General features: G+C 38.8%; 3 protein-coding genes across 5 annotated transcripts in view; 2 read left to right on the plus strand and 1 right to left on the minus strand.

Annotated features, from left to right (window-relative positions):
• The first annotated feature begins 6,800 nt into the window (after positions 1-6,800).
• rabepk (Rab9 effector protein with kelch motifs) lies at positions 6,801-11,145 on the plus strand. The gene is made up of 7 exons (XM_062434850.1): positions 6,801-7,167; positions 7,253-7,407; positions 8,365-8,520; positions 9,209-9,373; positions 9,592-9,741; positions 9,894-10,043; positions 10,729-11,145. The coding sequence occupies exons 1-7, from the start codon at positions 7,115-7,117 to the stop codon at positions 10,953-10,955; spliced, it is 1,056 nt and encodes a 351-aa protein (XP_062290834.1). The 5' UTR covers positions 6,801-7,114; the 3' UTR covers positions 10,956-11,145.
• A 130-nt stretch (positions 11,146-11,275) lies between these two features.
• Positions 11,276-15,083, minus strand: hspa5 (heat shock protein 5). The gene is made up of 9 exons (XM_062434849.1): positions 14,950-15,083; positions 14,298-14,458; positions 13,972-14,203; positions 13,728-13,865; positions 13,513-13,625; positions 13,014-13,404; positions 12,654-12,891; positions 12,393-12,560; positions 11,276-12,277 (listed from the first exon to the last, which is right to left on the minus strand). The coding sequence occupies exons 2-9, from the start codon at positions 14,411-14,413 to the stop codon at positions 11,709-11,711; spliced, it is 1,965 nt and encodes a 654-aa protein (XP_062290833.1). The 5' UTR covers positions 14,414-14,458; positions 14,950-15,083; the 3' UTR covers positions 11,276-11,708.
• A 3,747-nt stretch (positions 15,084-18,830) lies between these two features.
• The window catches only part of golga2 (golgin A2), a 178,650-nt gene continuing 174,927 nt past the window's right edge, over positions 18,831-22,553 (plus strand). For all 3 annotated transcript variants that reach the window (XM_062434308.1, XM_062434307.1, XM_062434310.1), the window contains exons 1-2: positions 18,831-18,889; positions 19,986-20,171. In XM_062434308.1, coding sequence (XP_062290292.1) covers positions 18,842-18,889; positions 19,986-20,171 — 234 coding nt within the window. In that variant the 5' untranslated portion in view covers positions 18,831-18,841. The remainder of the gene's footprint in view (positions 18,890-19,985; positions 20,172-22,553) is intronic.

The raw sequence follows: 22,553 nt of genomic DNA on the forward strand, positions 1-22,553 counted from the left end.
GATGTTACGTCCATTTTATATACAGTCTATGATTTTTTCCCATTCTTTTTAATCTGCCTGTTTGTTGTTACTAATGAGTCACCTACTGGTTACAGATGGATTTACATTTGAGGTCAAACCATACTGCTACAGAAAAGACAATTTTCTATGACAATACAGCGGTTTCCCTAATTTTCTATTAGGTAGTTGGTTTAACACCATGTGGGGTCGACCACAGACAACATGAGCTACATTCATTGTGCTGTTTACATACTGTAGGTGGCAGCTGTCAGATGGGTTTAAAGTCATGTGACAAATATACACAGACAAGAGTATTAATAACATGTGGGAACCCAAGGTTAATTTAGCAATGCCTGCTCTGTTTCCAAGAGCTGACAATCTATCATGGGGTCAAGAGCTTTCAGCCGATCCCCCCCCCCCCGCCTCAGGAACTCTCTCCCACCAGACATTCACACTTCTGACTCTGTTTCCACCTTTAAATCCCGCCTGAAAACGCTCCTATTCAGAGTGGCATACTCTGTCTCACACTAACTATGCATCACGTTCTTGTTTATTTATTGTACTGATGCACTTTATAGTCACATTCATATTTATTATTTATCTTTGCACTAAATGTTACCTGATTTATATTGTTTGATGTACTGTTGTTGTGTTTTATGAGCCTTGTAAGGTGTCCTTGAGTGCTTTGAAAGGCGCCTTTAAATAAAATGCATTATTATTATTATTATTATTATTATTAATGTGATTCCCTGAGGAAAATCAGAGAAATATCTCACCATTTATTTTATTGGTCAGAACATATTACGCACATTAAATTTTTCATTTCACATCAAAGATACTTTTAATCGTTCAGTTCACAAATGTTAGGTTGCGAGTTAAGAAAATCAGGTGACATGCCATATTCATTTTAACCTCATAAAAGAACAAATAAATTAAACCAAAGCCATCTGCAGGCACCTTTTGAGAAAAACAACAAGGATTTAAACCAAATAAACATGTTTTTAATCATCAGTGACTGTCTACTGTGTACAGCTAAACCAGTTGTGGTTTTCAGCCCTAATCCAGATTACTTTGCAGCATGATTTAACACACCTCCGGGTGAAATGTGACACAACAGAGAAAGCTGCAACAATTACTTTGTCATCTTGCCCAGCGGCAGTGTACTAGTAACCCAGAGATGAACTTGCTATATCTAATTGAAAACTGTGCGAACATGTTGCTAATCCTGATTACCAAACTGCCCACCCACCAGGAAATCACCCAAATCAAGCTTTATTTAATGGGGATGAGAAAAATCCACAGGCAGTGAGGCTTTAACACCTGGTCCAACCTGGTCCTGGTCCAACTTCAAATCAGCGATTATTGTACCGGCATGCTTACAATAACACAAACTCAGACAAACTATTTTGAGCTAATTGAGCTCTTTATTTCAAATCACTTTACATTTTAATCTTTCATTTGCACTCTATGTCCTTTCAATGATTTTAAAGCTAATCATTATTTTATGCTGCAACCTTATATTTAATGCTCTATTATAGTATTTTATTTCTCTCTCTTTCTATGTTTCTGTACTTTGTTTTTATTATTAGTGTGTGTGTGTGTGTGTGGGGGGGGGGGGGTGGTATGTATGTGTTTACTATGATTGGGTTTTATTCTCTCTATTTTTCTGTTAAATGTTTGTTTTATATAAAGCACATTGAGTTGCCACTGTGTATGAAATGCACTATATAAATAAAACTGCCTTGCCTAACAAAAATCATATCTCCAATTATCTCTTTTGCCTGCCTCTGGTCCTTTCCTTCAAACTTTGAAGACTCATAATCGTTTTCTGTTTTCCTTCCTGTTCTGTCCCTCCACAAAAAAAGCCCCTGATTCATTTGGTCGTTATCAGTTCCAGTGAAGGCAAAACAAAGGATTTCTCTGAAACTCATACTCTGCTTCCCTGAAGGGGAAACTGGGCAGATAGTGCTACAGTGCCATGACATGATCTGTGTTAGGGGACAGAACAGGACTTCAATATGTCAGTAACACACACAGAGACATAAACACACATTTTTGTTTGAATTATTTTTGAACAATTGGAAAGTTAACTCTGTGTACTAACTAGTTGTACCATTTAGTATATTATAGTTATTTTATTAGTCATTGTTAGAATAATAAACTTTTATCCAATGTGATCCCAAAGTGTGGTCACATATTTTATACTCTACAGGATTGTGTATCAAGCTAATGTACACTGATCTATAATGAGAGTAGTACTAGGGCTTTAGCCTCTTGTTGACCAATATCACAAGCAACAAGCTTCAGTTTAAACCTGTATGTGTTATAGTGAGGACAGATATAACATGTATTCCTGTGTGCCTAAAAAGGTTCAGACAAGATAAAAGTTTGTGTGAGGTAGAGAAGTGCGAGGAAGTGAGGAAGGGGCAATATCAGGTGCAACTGGATGAGAAAGGTAGGCGAGGTAGAGTTAATTAAGATGGAGGAGATTAGTGGGAGAGAGCAGGACATATTCCTCAAAAGATGAATTTTGAATTTGCACCAGAAGATTGGGGATGACTGTGCAGTTTCGACTTGGGGGGAGGGGATTTGATCATTGTGGAGCGAGGAGAGAGAAAAGTCGAGAACTGTGTGGAGAGATCTCCAGATTGGACAGACACAGCTGAACACCTGGAGAGCATGGCTGCTTAATCAATGAGTCACACTTTTATAAAAGTCTACACAATTAGTAACAATAAAACAAGATTATAATATGAGGCGCTGAGCCACAGAAGAACAGCGTGACTCTAAAAAAAGTTTGAGATTGAGTTACAGACTGATAAGATAAACTTGACCCGTTGAATCTCTTATCTGAGTTAGGATGACATGGTTTGAAGAGGTCAAGTCTGCAGACAGCTCAACAATGATGCTGTAAATCTCCCAGGTCTTTACAGAAAGTAGCAGCTTGCTTTTTCTTGCATTTTCAGTATTCTTATCGTGTTCATTTGACGTGTCAATGTGAGCTACAAACTATTCAATATGGTGGTGCACTGCAGCAGACTTTGCTCCAGGACCGGGAGTGCCTGTGTGAACTCTTTGAAGAAAAATATTCAGCAGAATATGGAGAAAAGTATTATTTTTCAGTCTGAAAAGGTCACCTACAATACAGTAACACAGAAATACAACAGCAGACTAAATGAATCCCCGATGGGCTTTTTTCATCAGATAGATGAGAGAAAACCGTGGCGGTGTCAAATTGATTAATTGGGGGAAATACAATCCTGATCCAATCAAAACAGTAAACACAGCAGTTAAATAATTTATGTGTAAAATGTTATTAGAAAGAAATGCTAACATCTGAGAGATTGACTTCACTTTTTTTAAACTGGAGATGTTTGTGCTTGTGACCACAGACACCGAAAAAATGTGCTTTATGAGAGCTCAAAAATATTTTAAAATGCAAAAAAAGTATATCTGGACTTGCTTTATATCCATACCATTCCATATTATTTCTTAGTTTATCTAACTGTAATTGCATCACACTGATTGTAGATCTGCATCCTTGACACCATATTACTTCTTAAAAAAGTAATACAGGCATTTGTGTTGCTATTAACTTTAAGCAGGATTTTATGATCATCTAATCACATCCTTTTTATCCATTTCTCACATTTCTATATATAGATTTAACAAACAAATACATCAGGGATAGCCTACAGAAATATAGTTAATATCTCAAAGACTAGTAATTTAGAGTTTTAACAAAATGACAATGGTACCACCTACTGGTCATGTTGTGAACTGCAGGTGCAAATATATATGAGATGATATTCTGTTTCATATTCATTACAAATCTGCTAAAAATGTATCTCAGTTTTCTTTATATAACATTAAAGCAATGCCAGGTTAGGTGTTTGTGGATAATATTTAAAGGACAGGTTCACATTTTTTCCAAGTCTGTCTTAAAACAACAATCAGTTGCCAAAATGAACATTTACAGTAATCATTCCTTCGTTGTTCCAACTGGCCTTTAAAAGATTCCCCTCAAATTATGGTTTCAATGTAAGTGATGGGGTCCAAAATCCACAGTGTGTCTACATGAAGTTCATCTGAAGCTTATATGAGGCTTCAACCGTCTGAGTTTGTCATATCAAGTGGATATCTGCCACTTTTACAGTATTTTAGTATCAAAATCCCTCAGACGGTGCTTCTCTCTTTAGCTGCAGTAAATTTGGCACAAAAAAAACACTGCTTTGAAAGATATATGCTAGACTAATTTTCATATTAGCTTCAGATTAATTTTTAAATACATTTTTGCACAAAAGGAGGCATGTTGATTTTGGTACCCACCCCTAATATTAATAATAAGAAGAATGCATTATATTTAAAAGCACTCAAGGACACCTTACAAGGCTCATAAAACACAACAACAGTACATCAAACAATATAAATCAGGTAACATTTAGTGCAAAGATAAAGAATAAATATGAATGTGACTATAAAGTGCATCAGTACAATAAATAAACAAGAACGTGATGCATAGTTAGTGTGAGACAGAGTATGCAGCTCTGAATAGGAGCGTTTTCAGGCGGGATTTAAAGGTGGAAACAGAGTCAGAAGTGTGAATGTCTGGTGGGAGAGAGTTCCTGAGGGGGGGGGGCAGATCGGCTGAAAGCTCTTGACCCCATGATGGTAGTTAAGTTGGCAGATGGGGCAAAGAGCTGGTTGGCAGAGGAGGATCGGAGAGTTGGGGAAGGTGTGTAGATGTGAATCAGTTCAGAGAGATATGATGGTGCCAGGTTGGGAAGGATCTTATAAGTGAGGAGTAGAATCTTAAAGTCAATGCAGGTTTTGATAGAGAGCCAATGAGGCTGCTGCAGGGCAGGAGTGATGTGTTCATATTGTAAGCGTGTTATGAAAGGATCCTTTAGCGTCCAGTATGAAAAGGAGAACAGGAGGAATAATTATTGGAAGAAAAACCTATTTTAATGTTGATTTGGGCACTTAGCTACTGTTTTGAGACAGACTTGAAAATTGTGAATCTGTCCTTTAATCACCTGCAGGTGCTAGATGTTACCACAAGATGGCAGAATCTCAATTTACTATTAAGATAAGATATTCCTTTATTAGTCCCACAATGGGGAAATTTGCAATTGCATTACACTTAATAACTCAGCTGCACTGCTTTTGTAGGTTTGTGTCATGTACTCACAAGTTAGTATAAGCCTGGATGCTTTATCTTGATAGTTGGTTCATTAGTTTGCCATTCTCTGCAAACTTCATCCAGTATTCTATCTAAAAAATCCAGAAACATGGAAAGGTCGATAATCAGTTTGCAACTTAAATATATTAATTTATTGATACTGAGACATTTGACTCCACTGTAATGCACAATCCTACAAAAAGGACTGTGTGAGCACAGTTACTGTATCTGATGTTATTATTGGTTTGGCTTATGGGTCAATGATGTATAAGGATTTACAACAACTCAATTTTAGAATAATAAAAACAAGCATATCTAATGCAGTAGTTCAAACATTCAGAATGTTGTGTACCTGAAAATTCATATTATAAATGTGAAAGTGATTTTAGTGGGTTTTTCAAGATTAATTGGCACTGGCCTTAAAAAAAGTCATGTGGTGCGACCATGATTCATCTTGAAATATCTTATATAAATAAAAGATCATCATTTACAAACATAAAAAAAAAATGCAAATACTTTGTTTCCAAATACTTTATAATACTGAAAACTTGTAAAAAAAAAAAAAAAAAAAGAAGATGTGAAGCGTGTTAAGTAAATTAATTTATTTCAAGATGAATCATGGTCGCACCACATTAACTTGTCCATTCAATTGTAACTTTGCATTTTTAGTACTAACCCAAATTTAATATGGAAGCCAGAAAATGACAAACTTCTTGCTCAACAATGTATGAAGCAAGTCACTTTCGTTATTGTGCAGCCAAATTAACAGATATATTTATTTATATTTATTTATGTTTGCCTACCTTTTAACTTGAAGTGGCAGATAAGAAATTTTAGGTCACATAGGAACCGAATTGTTTAATTGTGTTTTTACAAACGGGGGTTTCTTGGCTTTGCTAAAGCCTGCGAAGAAGTGACATTAGCGTTTAAACCAGAAACTTTAAAGTAGCTCAATGCTACAGTAACGGTAGGATGGAAAGGATGTGAACTGCGCATGCGCATTATGCAACCATGGCAACGACGTTTGGCGCTATCAACGGGTGTCAATCAACGTTGCCAACGTAACAACTTACGTATTTTCTTTACGTAGAACTTTGATATAAAGCTTTAACCGCTTCGTAGTTCAACTTTACAGCTTCGTTTTGCCTTTTAACCGCTTTAATTGTATAGGAGATGTTTTTAAATCAATAGTACCAAAGGATTCGGACTTCAATTGAATGACATGATGGTCTTTCTTGTCTCTACGGTCTCTACCCGGAAGCACAGTTAAGCGAGAAGGAAGCTCTTCACATGACGCTGAAGTTAGCTTCCGATTCGAAGTTGAGGGGAAATTTAAGGAAAATGTTAATGATATTTAGCAGCTGATTCTCCACGTTTTCACCATTTACACTTATGAAAACACATCATATTAAAAGCCTTAGCGATGCTTTCAGATTTGTTAAACTTATTTTAGTAGTGGATTTTGATCTGTTTCTCTTAACTTTCCCCTTAACCCCAAATCGGAAGCAACGAATCTGAACGTAACTTCAGGGTTAGCTTCATTCAAATGCTCGTTTGGGTTAGCTTACACTGACGTTAGCTTAAAGTGCTCAGTGTTTGTACACATACCAAGTTGACACTGTCCTTAAATGAAGGTAGATTTAGCAAATAATGTTGACGACTGTTTTACAAGCCTCCATTCATTAAGCGTTTACAAGGAGAAACATGTAAAGACAAGATTTGGGTTGCTTCGATTAGAGCTAAGCTAAAGTTGATGTTTGGACTTCTGTGGATACCATCAACTTTTTTTTAGAGGTTTATTATGATGAGAACAAGTAAACTGTTCAATAAGTTTGGCCTCAGTTTGTAAGGTATTGTCCACTGATCATGCAGTAGTTTAATTACAGCCCAAAGAAATATAGAAAAGGGTTAATTCATATCTCTTTGACAGCTATGGAGTTTCTCCCTGTACTTGAGCCTCTAGATAATCCCAAAGAAGGAATATGGTAAGTGAATTATTTACCTGTGATAACAAAAAAAAGAAGCTGTCCTTTTACTGTGCTTCTGCTGATATTGTATTGTTGTCTACAGGTATTCTTTGATACCTAAAGGAAGTGCTCCAGGTGTCAGCGTGGGCCACACCTGCACCTTTACTCCATGTAGAGATGGAGGAAAAGGATTAATCCACATTGTTGGAGGAGCCAATCCCAGTGGAAGTTTCTCAGATTCCCATGTCATAAATCTGGGTAAAGATGTCAGCAAACATGTTTTTATTACATTGTTATGATTAAGTCTTTACACTGGCTCCCAGTCAGCTATAGAATAGATGTTAAAGTTCTGCTACTGGTCTACAAATCACTGAATGGTTTAGGTCCAGAATACATGAATGACATGTTAGTAGAATATAAACCCAGTAGAGCTCTGAGATCTGCTGACTCAGGTCAGATAGTGGAGCCCAGAGTTCAGACTAAACATGGTGAAGCAGCTTTTACACAACTGGAACAAACTACCAGTAGAACTGAAACCAGGTTAACCCTCCTGTTGTCCTCGAGTCAAGAAAGGAAGGATGGAAGGAAGGATGGAAGGGAGGAAGGAAGAAAGGAAAGAAGGAAGGGAGGAAGGAAAGGAAGGATGGAGGAAAGAAGGAAGGAGGGAGGGAGGGAGAAAGGAAAAGAGGAAGGGAGGAAGAAGGAAGGAAGGAGGGAAGAAAGGAAAGATGGAAGGGAGGAAGGAAAGGAAGGATGGAGGAAGGAAGGAGGGAGGGAGGGAGAAAGGAAAAGTATGTATGTGTTTACTATTGGGTTTCCATTATTGGGTTTTATTTTTATTTTTCAATTATTTTTAGTTTTCAATTTTTTCTGTTAAATGTTTGTTTTATATAAAGCACATTGAGTTGCCACTGTGTATGAAATGCTCCATATAAATAAAACTGCCTTGCCTAGTCTGCCAATTTTCATTATATATATTACAAGAAGAATTTTAAAAAATGTCTTGTGTTGTTTTGCTTTGACATTACGTGAATTTCACCCTTACAACAAGGGATTTTAAACATAAAAAGTCAAAGTAGCGATACATTTAATTTTGGTTTGTGTGTTATATAATTGGTAAAAACACATTAGTTACTTGTGATGTACTTGAAGAGTATGTTTTCTTCACATGGATATCACAGTCTTTGCATTGTTGTCTTTTTCTGACTCCACCAGATAAGCATGAGTGGGACATTCCTGAGTGGGAAGGTTTGGAGGCGCGGTATGAACACTGCAGTTTTGCTCCAGACAGCTGCCCACATAGCTTGTGGGTGTTTGGGGGAGCACAGCAAACTGGCAATCGGGATTGTATCCAGAATATACAACTAACAGGTAAATCACCTAGTTCAGGAGGTTAGGTAGTTGTTGTGTTATGACCAACATATATATATACAAACATACTGTACAAAACATGACAATTGATTTTTGCCAACTATGATCCGTTCTGTATAAGGGTCAATGACGTATAAGGATTTACAACAACTCAATGTTAGAATAATAAAAACAAGCATATCTAATGCAGTAGTTCAAACATTCAGAATGTTGTGTACCTGAAAATTCATATTATAAATGTGAAAGTGATTTTAGTGGGTTTTTCAAGATTAATTGGCACTGGCCTTAAAAAAAGTCATGTGGTGCGACCATGATTCATCTTGAAATAAATTAATTTACTTAACACACTTCACATCTTTTTTTACAAGTTTTCAGTAATATAAAGTGTTTGGAAACAAAGTATTTGCATTTTTTTTTAAACATTTTTGTAAATGATGATCTTTTATTTATATAAGATATTTCAAGATGAATCATGGTCGCACCACATGACTTTTTTTAAGGCCAGTGCCAATTAATCTTGATAAACCCACTAAAATCACTTAATTTCAAATGTATAATATGAATTTTCAGGTACACAACATTCTGAATGTTTGAACTACTGCATTAGATATGCTTGTTTTTATTATTCTAACATTGAGTTGTTGTAAATCCTTATACGTCATTGACCCACATGTGTATATGTGTCCAGACAGTGGGTCCCACTGGAAGAAAGTACTGGTGAATGGGGAACCCCCCAGTCCCAGGACGTATCACACCAACTCAGCTTGTATAGGGGATAAACTTTATGTCTATTCTGGAGGGGAAGCAGGAGCTGCACCTGTCTCAGACCAAAAACTCCACGTCTTTGACACAGGTTTGTGCTTGGTTTGCTCACTAAAAGTTTGACTCTCATTCTGCTTTCAGTTGTTATTCATAAGGGAGGTGTGTGTTTACAAATTGGATAAATGTGCCCTTAACACGTCGAAATGTTCTACCATGATGAATCATTGCTTTAAAATATCATATTGATTCTTACAAGATGATATAAATAACATTTGTTCATTAATATTTGTTATGTTAATGTGTTCCCAGTTTCCTCCACATGGTTTCAACCAGAAACACAAGGCAGACACCCACCCGTCAGGCACGGCCATATTATCGTAGCGGTGTGTTCAAGGATCTACATTCATGGAGGCATGACAGGAGACAAATTCCACAATGATATGTACTCTCTTGACACAAGTAAGCCAAACTCTCTTGAATCAAAATCAGAGGATAACAGTTTAGTTATTTCCCAGCCTACTTGCATTTGTCTCAGGGGATCATCAAAGCATCACTTGGACGCTTCAGTGTTTGTTTTTGTTTTTTCAAATGAGCATAACTGTGTGTCTAAGGGAGCATGAAGTGGGAGAAAGTGCAAGCCAAAGGAGACATCCCGCCAGGAGTTGCAGCCCACTCAGCTGTGGTGCTCGGCAAGAACATCTACATCTGTGGAGGGATGACAGCAGATGGAGCCAGCAACTTTATGTACAGATTCAACACTGGTATGCTGCACTTAATGGGACTAAATATTGGTGTGTTTTGTGTAATATGGGTCAATGACGTATAAGGATGTTCAACAACTCAATGTTAGAATAATAAAAACAAGCATATCTAATGCAGTAGTTCAAACATTCAGAATGTTGTGTACCTGAAGATTCATATTATAAATGTGAAAGTGATTTTAGTGGGTTTTTCAAGATTAATTGGCACTGGCCTTAAAAAGAGTCATGTGGTGCGACCATGATTCATCTTGAAATATCTTATATAAATAAAAGATCATCATTTACAAAAAAATTTTAAAAAATGCAAATACTTTGTTTCCAAACACTTTATATTACTGAACACTTGTAAAAAAAGATGTGAAGCGTGTTAAGTAAATTAATTTATTTCAATATGAATCATGGTCGCACCACATGACTTTTTTTAAGGCCAGTGCCAATTAATCTTGAAAAACCCACTAAAATCACTTTCACATTTATAATATGGATTTTCAGGTACACAACATTCTGAATGTTTGAACTACTGCATTAGATATGCTTGTTTTTATTATTCTAACATTGAGTTGTTATAAATCCTTATACGTCATTGACCCTTATATGTAACTGTTTTTTCTGTAGTACTGTGTATAATTTAAGCTAGTTCTGTACAAATGATGTATATATATTTATTTTATGTTGTACTCTGCAGTCAAGAGTAGATGGATCCTAATGAAGTTTGAAGGAGATATGCCGCCCAACCGCCTAGACCACTCCATGTGTTTATTACCATGGAAAGTGGGCAGTGAGGGGAATAAAGATGAGGAGCAAACCAACAGCCCAGCAGCCTCAGAGACAGTGAATTTGGCTTTTGTATTTGGAGGGATGGACACCCAAGGGGTCATACACAATGACTGTATTGTGACTGTTGTGACATAATGTGCCTCGATGTAGTCATCTTCTTATGCTCAAGTTGTAATAAAACATTTGTCAAATACCACAGTAATTGCATTTTGTCAACTTTCAGAGCTTTAATTATAGATGCTGAGAAGTAAACTTGCTCCACCAAATTCAGAATTTAGTCCTGAATGTTAAATCATTTCTATGGTAACAAAAGTCTGAAATATTATTGATTTGAGTCAGTGGAGAATATATTTAATTATTGGACATACATTATTTATTCTAAGAAACAATTAAGGGTCTATGTCAAATGATGAACCCTAAAAATGTTAATTCATTTAAGACACAACCAAGGAGTATTTTGTATCAAACATTTATTTCAATGTCTTTCCAGAAGTACGATGACCAGATTCAATAAATAACTTTTAACGTTGCCTGTGAACATAATGAGCCCTTGATCCCACAGACACCCCATTCAATGGACCCACAAATACCCACCCACCCCACTAAGACCCTCCCTCTACAGAAACCCACATCAGGACTGCCTGAGAACAGCAGCAACAAGCCTCAAATCTGGGCTGATGAATATCTCCGCCTTTCAGCGAAGAGAACACCTCTCGCGCACCTAAACTTGTTTCAGAGTCTTTGAAAAGATTCAGTATGGTTGCTTGTTTTCACCACCTCTTCCTAACCATTCCTCTCACATGTACGAGTCCCATCAGTCCAATATGTACATCTAGGTGCCACTATTAGAGAGGCAAGGGGTGAGAAAACAGTTGACATTAAACCTGCCTACAACTCATCCTTCTCTTCTTGCTCACTGGCGCCACCCTCAGGTGGAGGTGCGCCTGCACTGCCATAAAGCTTGCTGATAATGGGTTGAACCACCTCCTCCAGCTCCTTCTTCTTGGCCTGGAAGTCTTCCAGGTCAGCATCTTGGTGTGACTCCATCCACTCAATTTTCTCCTCCACTGCCTTCTCAATGATTTCCTTATCCTCATCTGACAACTTGCCACCGAGCTTCTCCTTGTCACCGATCTGGTTCTTCAAAGAGTAGGCGTAGCTCTCCAGCTCGTTGCGGGAGTCGATCCTCTCCTTCAGCTTCTTGTCCTCGTCAGCAAAGCGCTCGGCGTCGTTCACCATGCGCTCGATATCCTCGGGTGTCAGACGGTTCTGGTCGTTTGTGATTGTGATCTTGTTCTTGTTGCCGGTGCCTTTGTCCTCAGCGGTGACACGCAGAATACCGTTGACATCAATCTCAAAGGTGACCTCAATCTGTGGTACACCACGAGGGGCAGGTGGGATGCCAGTCAGGTCGAAGGTGCCCAGCAGATGGTTGTCTTTTGTCAGAGGACGCTCACCTAAAAGAGAGTTAATAATTAAGATACTGTATATAGAAGAAAAGTGCAAATGATAGATTCTTCACAATAATTTTAAAGGCATGTTTGACAAGATTCCACTGTGGTGAGCTCTTACCTTCATAGACTTTAATTGTGACAGTAGGCTGGTTATCAGAGGCTGTAGAAAAGATCTGGGATTTCTTGGTGGGCACAACAGTGTTCCTGGGGATCAGCTTGGTCATCACTCCTCCAACAGTCTCAATACCAAGGGTCAGGGGGCACACATCCAGCAGAACCACATCACCTGCAACAGAGGAAAAACATTTAGTAACCAGGTCAAGTCTGCAACTTCAGTTCAGTGGAGCAGGTACTTCAGTATGTCAGGATGTTGACTTACCAGTGTCCTCCTCTCCAGAAAGCACTCCAGCCTGCACAGCAGCTCCATATGCCACAGCCTCATCAGGGTTGATGCCTCTAGAGGGCTCTTTGCCATTGAAGAACTCCTTCACCAGCTGCTGGATTTTGGGGATACGGGTGGAGCCTCCAACCAGGACAATCTCATCAATGTCAGACTTCTTCAGGTCAGCATCTTCCAGCACTTTCTGTACGGGCTTCATGGTGGATCTGAACAGGTCCTGGATTAAATAAAAAAGACATGATTTAAAAAAACTTGTCAAACATAATGGTCTATAAAACTAGGCACATATTGGATGTGCAATTATCTGTGTTTACATAACTGACATGTTGCACAACTTACCATGTTGAGCTCTTCAAACTTGGCACGGGTCAGAGTCTCAGAGAAGTCCTCTCCCTCAAAGAAGGATTCAATCTCAATACGGGACTGGTGCTGGGCAGACAGTGCCCTCTTTGCCTTCTCAACCTCACGACGCAGCTTCTGCACAGCACGGTTGTCTTTGCGCACATCTTTGCCGGTCTTCTTCTTGTACAGCTTGATGAAATGCTCCATGACACGCTGGTCAAAGTCTTCACCTCCCAGATGAGTGTCACCATTGGTGGCCACCACTTCAAACACACCGTTGTCAATGGTCAGGATGGAGACGTCGAAGGTGCCACCGCCCAGATCGAACACGAGGATGTTCTTCTCACCGTCTCTTTTGTCCAGGCCATAAGCAATGGCAGCAGCAGTTCTAAGGAATGAAATAAAGGTTCAGCGTATTAGAAAAAAATTTGGAAAACACATTTTTTTCAACAATTTCAAATGACTGCAGATGATTACATTTTCATTGGACACTTACGGCTCATTGATGATTCTCATCACATTCAGACCAGCGATGGTTCCAGCATCCTTAGTGGCCTGACGCTGGGCATCATTGAAGTAGGCAGGGACAGTGACGACAGCATGAGTGACCTGAGGAAAAGAAGAGAAAAATCATACTTAATTTTTTACAGTTTCATTAAGAGTGGTATATTATTAAATGTATATCCTTTGATGTTTTCTTTTTTTTTATACCTTCTTGCCCAGGTAAGCTTCAGCAGTCTCCTTCATCTTAGTCAGCACCATGGCAGAGATCTCCTCTGGAGCAAATGTCTTCATCGTGCCACCACCGATGTCAACCTGAATAAAGGGCTTGGTCTTCTTCTCAGTCACCTAAAAGAGGAACATGCATTAATATTATGTACCAAGTATGTCTCTCAAACATAACAAATACATTTTAACCCATACGAAATATAAAGTGTCTCAAGCAGAAACTCACCTTGAATGGCAGGTACTTGATGTCCTGCTGCACAGAGGAATCACCCCAAGTGCGACCAATCAATCTCTTGGCATCAAAGACGGTGTTCTCAGGGTTAGAGGTCAGCTGATTCTTGGCAGCATCACCAATCAGACGTTCACCCTCACTTGTGAAGGCCACATATGATGGAGTGATGCGGTTTCCCTGGTCATTAGCAATGATCTCCACACGGCCATTCTTAAACACTCCAACACTACAGGAAACATTGAGGAAATGATTACTTAAAATGTCTTATTGTGAGTTATATTTCATTTAATGTTACATCAGTAGGCTTTCTTTCTTCTTACCAGGAGTAGGTGGTCCCCAGGTCGATGCCAACCACAGTCCCCACATTTTCTTTCTTATCGTCGTCATCGGCAAACGCGGTGCCGGCCACCAGCATCACAACCCACAACAGCTTCATCTTTAGTCGTTTTTCAATCAATCAGATTAACAGAAAAAGAAAAACCTGCAGAATAAAATAAAAAAATAATAATGTTAAAACGTGGCCTCGAGTTCATGACGTGGGCTTCCAGGTTAACATATGTCGCTAACGTTACATGCTTGCTGTCATTTACTGGACTTCCGATGCAGCTGGCAGACAAAATGTCAAACTTATAAAAGGTTTTAAAAGGAATTTGTGTACAATGGGTGGAGCACCTCTGCCTCTTCCGATTCTTAACACCATTGGCTAGATTTTTTTTCCCCCATCCGCCGGTAGCTAATGTTAGCTTAACCACGTTAGCGTTGCCAGCAGACATGCGAGGGGAAATACTAAAAGTACATTGTTTATCCTTTATATATATTACAATTATAGTGCAGGCCCACTTGAAGAGAACTGTGTTAGACTTCGGGTCAATAACATTATCGTCAACCGCTAGCTTAGCTGTCTTTAATTCAGCATTGCAGAAAAATAATGTTACATTAAATATCATATTCACAAAAACTCTTTATACGTACCTCAATTGCAGTTTTGTCAATTAACTGATTAGCGGCCTTGACGTTGCCTCAACTGGAACAAGCCTCTCGTGGCAATGTATGTGTGTCTTTCTCTTTTTTAGTCTGTTCTGTAATCTTTCTTCTGTGAAATGATGTTCAATGAATAGTGCGCTCTCCATATATAAGCCGTCACTTCTTTCCCGTCGTGGAGGCACGCGATTGGCTGAGCGGCTACTCGTTGGAACGCGCTGATTGGTTCCACCCGGCACGCTGGCCGTCGCTGATTTGCACACATCGGGTTCAGGCGACGTCACGACTCTTACGTACTGTGCCCGATGCTGATTGGCTGTCTGTCAAGAGGAGCCATGCATACAGTTGGTGAGACGACACGCCAGTCTAATGGTTGAGGAAGGGTGGGTTTTTAACACTTCGTACATTTGGAATATCTGCTGCTTTTTTTTTGTTTTTTTTATCAATAATGCCTCCATATGAAAAGGATTCACATTAATTATTATGTTGCTGTTGTTGCAAAGTGTGCAACTGTGTGGATAGTGCGTTGGTATCATGAATACATGATGACTCATCAACATAATGAGTAAGAAATGCACACAACTATGTGTAATATGTAAAGTAAATAGCTTGACAGCAGGTTACAGCAGATGAAGTGGATTGTCTGGGTGTTGCATCAGTGAATGTGCACATTTGAAGCCTAATTATGGCTCAACACATCCACCTTGAACATGGGGAACACTCCAATCTACTGTTTCTGTGACAATATTTTGATCACAGCTGGACTTGATTGTACACCAAAGGCCGAGCACTGTGCAGTCCACATCAAACAAACCACATGCAATGAATTCTTTTGTACAGTCCCTTATCTTTAAAGTCCAAATAGGTCAAGGTTAGGTAACTGGTTGCCAAAGCTAGGCCTATATTTGAGTCTATGCTACCTTTTAAATAGTGTCGCCTGGTATCAGAATGTAAATGAGATATTTATGAAATACTGTTATTAAATAGTCTATAGAATCAAGTAACACTAAATTATGATGTGTGTCTGTTGTGTATTTTCAGAAAAACACAGTCCAATTCAGTTGTAGCTATAGAATACAAATAGATGCATAAGCCTAAAGTCATTTGACTAAATACAAAGAAGACAGTTGAAATCTACCGTTGAGGTGAGTTCATTCACTTGATTCCAAAACAAGTTTTCAAGAGGTTTTTCCCCCCTGATATTAGAAATCAGTGTATAGCACGGAGATATCCTTTATTCTGTCTTGATTCAAAATCATAACTTCTAGGAGATACCTGTTTCAGTGTTATCTATAACAGAGTAATACCAACAGTAATGTCATGTAAATAACCAGAAATAGGTTTTCAGGCTTGAGACAAGACACAATAAGGTGGATCACTGCAGTATGAAGGAAGTGACATTTGTTTACTGAGAATTCTTGAACGAACAACAAATCGTTCATGACTTAGTAATAGTGTTAAAACACAACACATCCCTTAATTACTGATAACTTTTAATCACTGAGAGGATATTGTATTAAATTGATGTTCTACACTTAGACATACAGTAAGACTTGACACTAATTACATTGATTTAATTGATATTATACTGAGAAAGCGGTGGATCACAGAAGTAGTTGAATATTAATCCATCTTTGTTCTTTTTTCTCTTTCATTTTTCCGTCATCCAGAGTCGGAGGAACTGTGACACTGTTGGCTGAATGCTGGAGGAAGTGAGATAAATCAGAGGCAGGATTGACAGGAACACTTTAACCTGATCCTTACTTTCAATCCCCACAGTTAACTAGTCTGTTTTCTATCTGTGTTTGTTTAACATTGTACTTTGACTGCAACCAAACACTTCTTAGAACTACTACAACTCTTTTCAAACTTATTTTCCATGTAGAAGGATAAAGATTTTGCATTGATTCCTCTCTCATAACTGACATGGTGTTTGTTGAATGTTGGGAATTGACAAAAAAAAGAAATCTGGTACCTAATTAAACACTGGTAACTGTGGCTTTATGAATATATAGAGCTAAACATTTTCATTTTATTTAAAGTTTATTGACCTGAGATTCCTTTTATTTCAATACCTGCAGGTTTATACATACAATTGAACATATCAATATTTTCATTGTTAATTTTCACCCTTTTCTTATACAATAGTAAATGCCATTATGTCACTTTTCAGTGAGGTGGTCCTAAATCTGGGATCTGGTGCATTGAGTTTGCATGTTCTGGTGTCCTGTTGTTCTGTTACAAAATAATGTAAGTAAGTTTGAATCAAGGAAATCACCATATGTATAAATGCCAAACTGTTTCTCTGCTAATCTGCATTAACCCTCTGATGGACTGGTCCAGATATAAGCAGGATACACAGAACTCCACTAATAAACTTGTACTGTATGTAGCCTTCATACGAATGAAACTATTTTAAATAAACACAATTGAGGTCTACCTGTTCTTTATCATCTGTACATTTATATTAGTTCCAAGTCTATTATTTCATGTTTATTTATACAATGGGTAAGTATGAACATACCACACCATTTATAGCCTGATCCAGGTGTTCTCCAAGTGGGGTATGGGGACCCCCAGGAGTCTTTGAAGGGGATCCATGAGGTCCTCAGCAAGAAGAGGAATGATTGTTTTTCACTGTATAATTCTGTACATGGGTCAATAACGTATAAGGATTTATAACAACTCAATGTTAGAATAATAAAAACAAGCATATCTAATGCAGTAGTTCAAACATTCAGAATGTTGTGTACCTGAAAATTCATATTATAAATGTGAAAGTGATTTTAGTGGGTTTTTCAAGATTAATTGGCACTGGCCTTAAAAAAAGTCATGTGGTGCGACCATGATTCATCTTGAAATATCTTATATAAATAAAAGATCATCATTTACAAACATTTAAAAAAATGCAAATACTTTGTTTCCAAACACTTTATATTACTGAAAACTTGTAAAAAAAAAAAGATGTGAAGGGTGTTAAGTAAATTAATTTATTTCAAGATTAAATACATTAATTTCATCTTGAAATACACACACACACACACACACACACACACACACACACACACACACACACAAACACACTCATAATAAAAACAAAGTACAGAAACATAGAAAGAGAGAGAAATAAAATACTATAATAGAGCATTAAATATAAGGTTGCAGCATAAAATAATGATTAGCTTTAAAATCATTAAAAGGACATAGAGTGAAAATGAAAGATTAACATTTAAAGTGCTTTGAAATAAAGAGTTCAATCATAAGCACAGGAGAAGAGAAGTGTTTTTAACCTTCCTGTCGTCCTCCCGGGTCAAACTGACCCCGTCTGTTTTGACTGTTCCTTCTTTCCTTCCATTTGTCCTTACTTCTGTCCTTCCCTCCTTCCTTCCTCTTTTCCTTTCTCCCTCCCTCCCTCCTTCCTTCTTTCCTCCATACTTCCTTTCCTTCCTCCCTTCCTCTTTTCCTTTCTCCCTCCCTCCCTCCTTCCTTCTTTCCTCCATCCTTCCTTTCCTTCCTCCCTTCCTTCTTTCCTTTCTTCCTTCCTCCCTTCAATCCTTCCTTCTTCCTCCCTTCCTTTCTTGACTCGAGGACAACAGGAGTGTTTTTAACATGGATTTAAAAATATTCACAGTTGGGGCTGATTTCAGTTCTGCTAGTAGTTTGATCCAGTTGTGTGCAGCATAACTTATTATATTTTAAATCGGCTAACTAGTAATCTGTAACCTATTACATTTCCAAAGTAACCCTCCCAACCCTGGTAATAATAATCAGGGTTTGTATCAACTCATTTCTGAGCGGTGCGCCCCCTGCTGGCAGAGAAGAAACCTGCAGCCACCGAACTGATGACGTGGTTCGGTCGGTTGACCAGAGCAGCAGCAGCAGGATGGCCGACCAGAGCAGGCAAATCAAACTCGCTGCAGCCAAGAAAAAGGTAAAGTATTTTTACTATTGAACCGGCTAAATATCAGTGGAAGCACCGCTACTATTTTAGACTCTGGGGGGATATTATTCTACCGGTGTTTTGTGTTGTTTTCTTTAAATAAATGTGTATACCGAGCAGGGGTGTTGTCATTAACGTTACACGTCGCCCGACCTCTGCGCTGTCTCGTGCCCGCCTCTGCTGCTCCTCTCTGGGCTTCGATGCGCAGGAGAGACCGCGGCTTCTTCTAGGCCTCAACTGATAGCATTAACTTTCCCAGATTATGTATACTATTTTTAGTTCTTCAAGGCATCAATACTTAACTTCACCACTTACTTAAGCCAGTGGTGAAGTTTACTTTTCTAGGTTACGTTAAATGTGATTATTAGCAACCCTTAACGTGATAACCAAGGCAAGTTAACGTTAGCAAAGTGGCTAACTATTGATTAGTTAGCTATGTTTTAGTGTAAAGGGATGCCACACAGCAGTCGCACAGCTTTCTGTGTTGTCTGTGGGATGGCTCAATAATCTTTAAAAATCGCCAACAATCAGCAATTTTAAAACAAACAATGAGGAGGCATTGTAGCATAGTTAGCCGGATAGGATGACGGGGACTGTTTTGACAGCTGACACCCCTCTAGCCTGTCCTGCTGTGTGCTTTAGCTAGGTGTGTGTTAGGCTAGTCAAAGAGGGATGGCCTGTCAGCTGTGAAATGTTAGCTTCAGGAAATGACTCGTCAGCATTTTATTCCTGCCCTCCAATCTTGTGTGGATGAGTGGTCGTGGTAATAACAATTGACATGTCGCTGCGATTCAGCCCCCAGTATCTGAGGGGGAAAAAAGGCATCTTCTCCAGTGGTCTCCCCTCAGACTTCCCTCTGCTCCCCCATGACAGCTGTCAAAGCCCCCCTCCAGTGGTATGAGATGACTCGCCCCTAGCAGTGTCCCTAGTTGGTTGAATTTTGGGGGAAAATGTAGAGGCCCGCTGTTAGATCTGCAAGGAGTCATAAGATTATTATATATAATGAACTAGGAAGCAGAGGAGTTATCTGTCTTGATGCCTTCCTGCTTACACAAACTTCTTTTTATTTCTCTCATGTGCTGCTCAGCTGAAGGAGTTTCAGCAGAAGAGCTCCCCTGCTAATGTAGGAGGAGAAAAAGGTGGTGGTGGTGGAGGAGGAGGAGGAGGTGGTGGTGGTGGTGGAGGAGGAGCAGGGGCCAAGAAGAAGAGGAAGATGAAGGTACTAAACCAACTGGATGCACCATCAACAGACAGAAACTCCCCAGTCATGAATGTAAGTCAATCTGACTCTTTCCATTTATCTGTCTGCCTGTCATTCTGCTCTTGTTGCACAATTAACCGTCTGTATCCTTGTTACGTCTGGCTGCTCAAATCTAGTGTGACTCTTTAAAAATCAATTAAAATGTCCAACACTGTTTTCTTTCATATGTTTTTTTAGGCCATTGTTGTAGCATTAGAGGGTTAGGGTTACAGCCAAACTGTTAAATTGGATAATTACTAAGCAAACATGCTTATCACACACAACCTGCAGTAATTATTTAATAACTTGTTTCATAGTGACTCTGGTCTGGTAGCACAGTATATATATATATATATATAACAGATAACAGATAACAGACTTCCAGGTGCGACAAAGTCAAATAGCTTGCAGTAGCCTGTGTGGCAATTGATCATAAAATATTTTGCCAGTTGTAAAATAATACAGATGAATTACTGTCAAGTTTGCAAATGCTTTCCTCCTCACTATCAAACACACACAGTGGCAGCATTAACATCTATCTGCTGGCCAGGTGAGAGGATGAAAGCAATGTTTATCCAACAGAGGGACGTTGGACTGGAGACAGATAGTTTTGGCTCCTGACCATAACTGAGGCCGTGGCCGGTTGTAATCATGCAGGAAAAGTTATTTCATTAAATATGCTCAGAATGTCTTACGCACACACATGCAAGATAAAGTAGAAGCTGATCGACTCGTATCTGTTGAGTCACTAGATTTTGTGTTATGATAATGAGCTTTTGAGAAATGCTTCTCTTAGTCAGCTGACCATCAGTTTTGCATATTGCTTTTTATCACATCAGCGAATATTTATATAACTTATATCTATTTCTTTAGTGAACACTGACATGGATGATAGGCTTTTGAAGTTTTGCCATCATGAGAAGCTGTCCTCTCTCCAATCTATCTATTAATAGCTTCTTGTGTTATACTGTGTGCTGCTCTGAGCTAAGGGACAGAGTGAGATACACAGGGATTGATCCTTAACTGATTAATAATAATCATTAACTTAAAAAACAGTTACAACTATTCAGTAGTTGTTTTTGACAATGCCATAATTATAATTTAGATGTGTTTGAGAGAGAATTCATACTCGTGTAGTAAAACAGGTTTAGTGAGTTATAAACACTATTGTTTGAGATAGGTTGTGAAAGATTTTTTTTTAAAGTCAACCAATAACTGAGTCACACATCTGCTTGAGCTCATTGATACTCGCTACTAACTTACTCGTCAGTACATTTACATATCAAACATTATCTCCTCCTGTGTGAGGCTTTTTTTAAAGCTCCTGTAAGCAAATTGAGACTGTTGGTGAGGACGCACAGTTAAGCATGTGACTCCTGCACACAGCTTTCACACACACACACACACACACACACACACACACACACACACACACACACACACACACACACACACAGCCTGACATTGAGGTCAGTTTTCCACAGGCCATGTCGGTCAGTAGTTTTCTAAGCCTGATTGGAATTTTGTCTGGTCAGAGCTGGAGAGCTTGCTGCTGAGTCTGGCTGGTTGTTCTGATGCCGTTTCTTTTTCCAAACATGTTTTATTTGGGTTGAGCGAGGCCGGCTACGTTTGTGTCGTGTGAAGCAGGATGAGACATCTGAGATATCTGAGTGTGACGCTTGGCAACAGCAAACAGTAATTCAGCTTAGGGGTCAGAGCAGAGGAGACATTTTACAACAATGGCCACTCATGAAGATAATTTATGTTTTTAAGATCCCCAGTTTTTACCTCATTACCTCTAATCCAAGTAACCTCTCATGAGCTGTAATTTCTTTAGACTTTAATCGAGAGGATAATAATAATAATTGGAGTCTTATGTTAAAGTGAGTAGGTGGACAAATAATGACTGATTTGGCACGGGTCACAGAAGCAAGAGGAAAAAAGTTTAGTGAGTGAGTTCGTAGCACAAAGTGCAGCACTGGTCCTGAGCTCATATATTAGTGGAAGTGTTTAAATGAGACGTCTGTATTCAGTGTTTACCGACATCTTGGACCGAGCATACTAGCCACAGTTTTTTTTTTCTCGTCACACACCGTCCTCACTTTCTTAGACCTCTTCCCTCTCAGATTTCTTGTAGCAGCTTCTTCTTCTGTGCTTGTTTGTCTGTATCTCGTGTCACTTTCTAAATTGTTCTCTCCTCCATGCCTACACCTCTTTTACCACTCCACTCTTGATCCTTCTTTCCTGTAGTTTGACAGTATTCTGAAAGCTCTTAGTCAAAGCAATGGAGTAGTCCTACCTCCATATGGCAACAGTCAGGTGAGCTTCTGTCTCTCTCGCTTTCTTTTCTTTGTTTCTTCCCTGCCTGTTTTTTTAGTCTTTGTCTTTCTTTCTGTCTCTTTATCGTGCGGCTGT

The sequence above is a fragment of the Scomber scombrus genome, chromosome 15, assembly GCF_963691925.1.
Source record: "Scomber scombrus chromosome 15, fScoSco1.1, whole genome shotgun sequence".
Classification (NCBI taxonomy): Eukaryota; Metazoa; Chordata; class Actinopteri; order Scombriformes; family Scombridae; genus Scomber; species Scomber scombrus.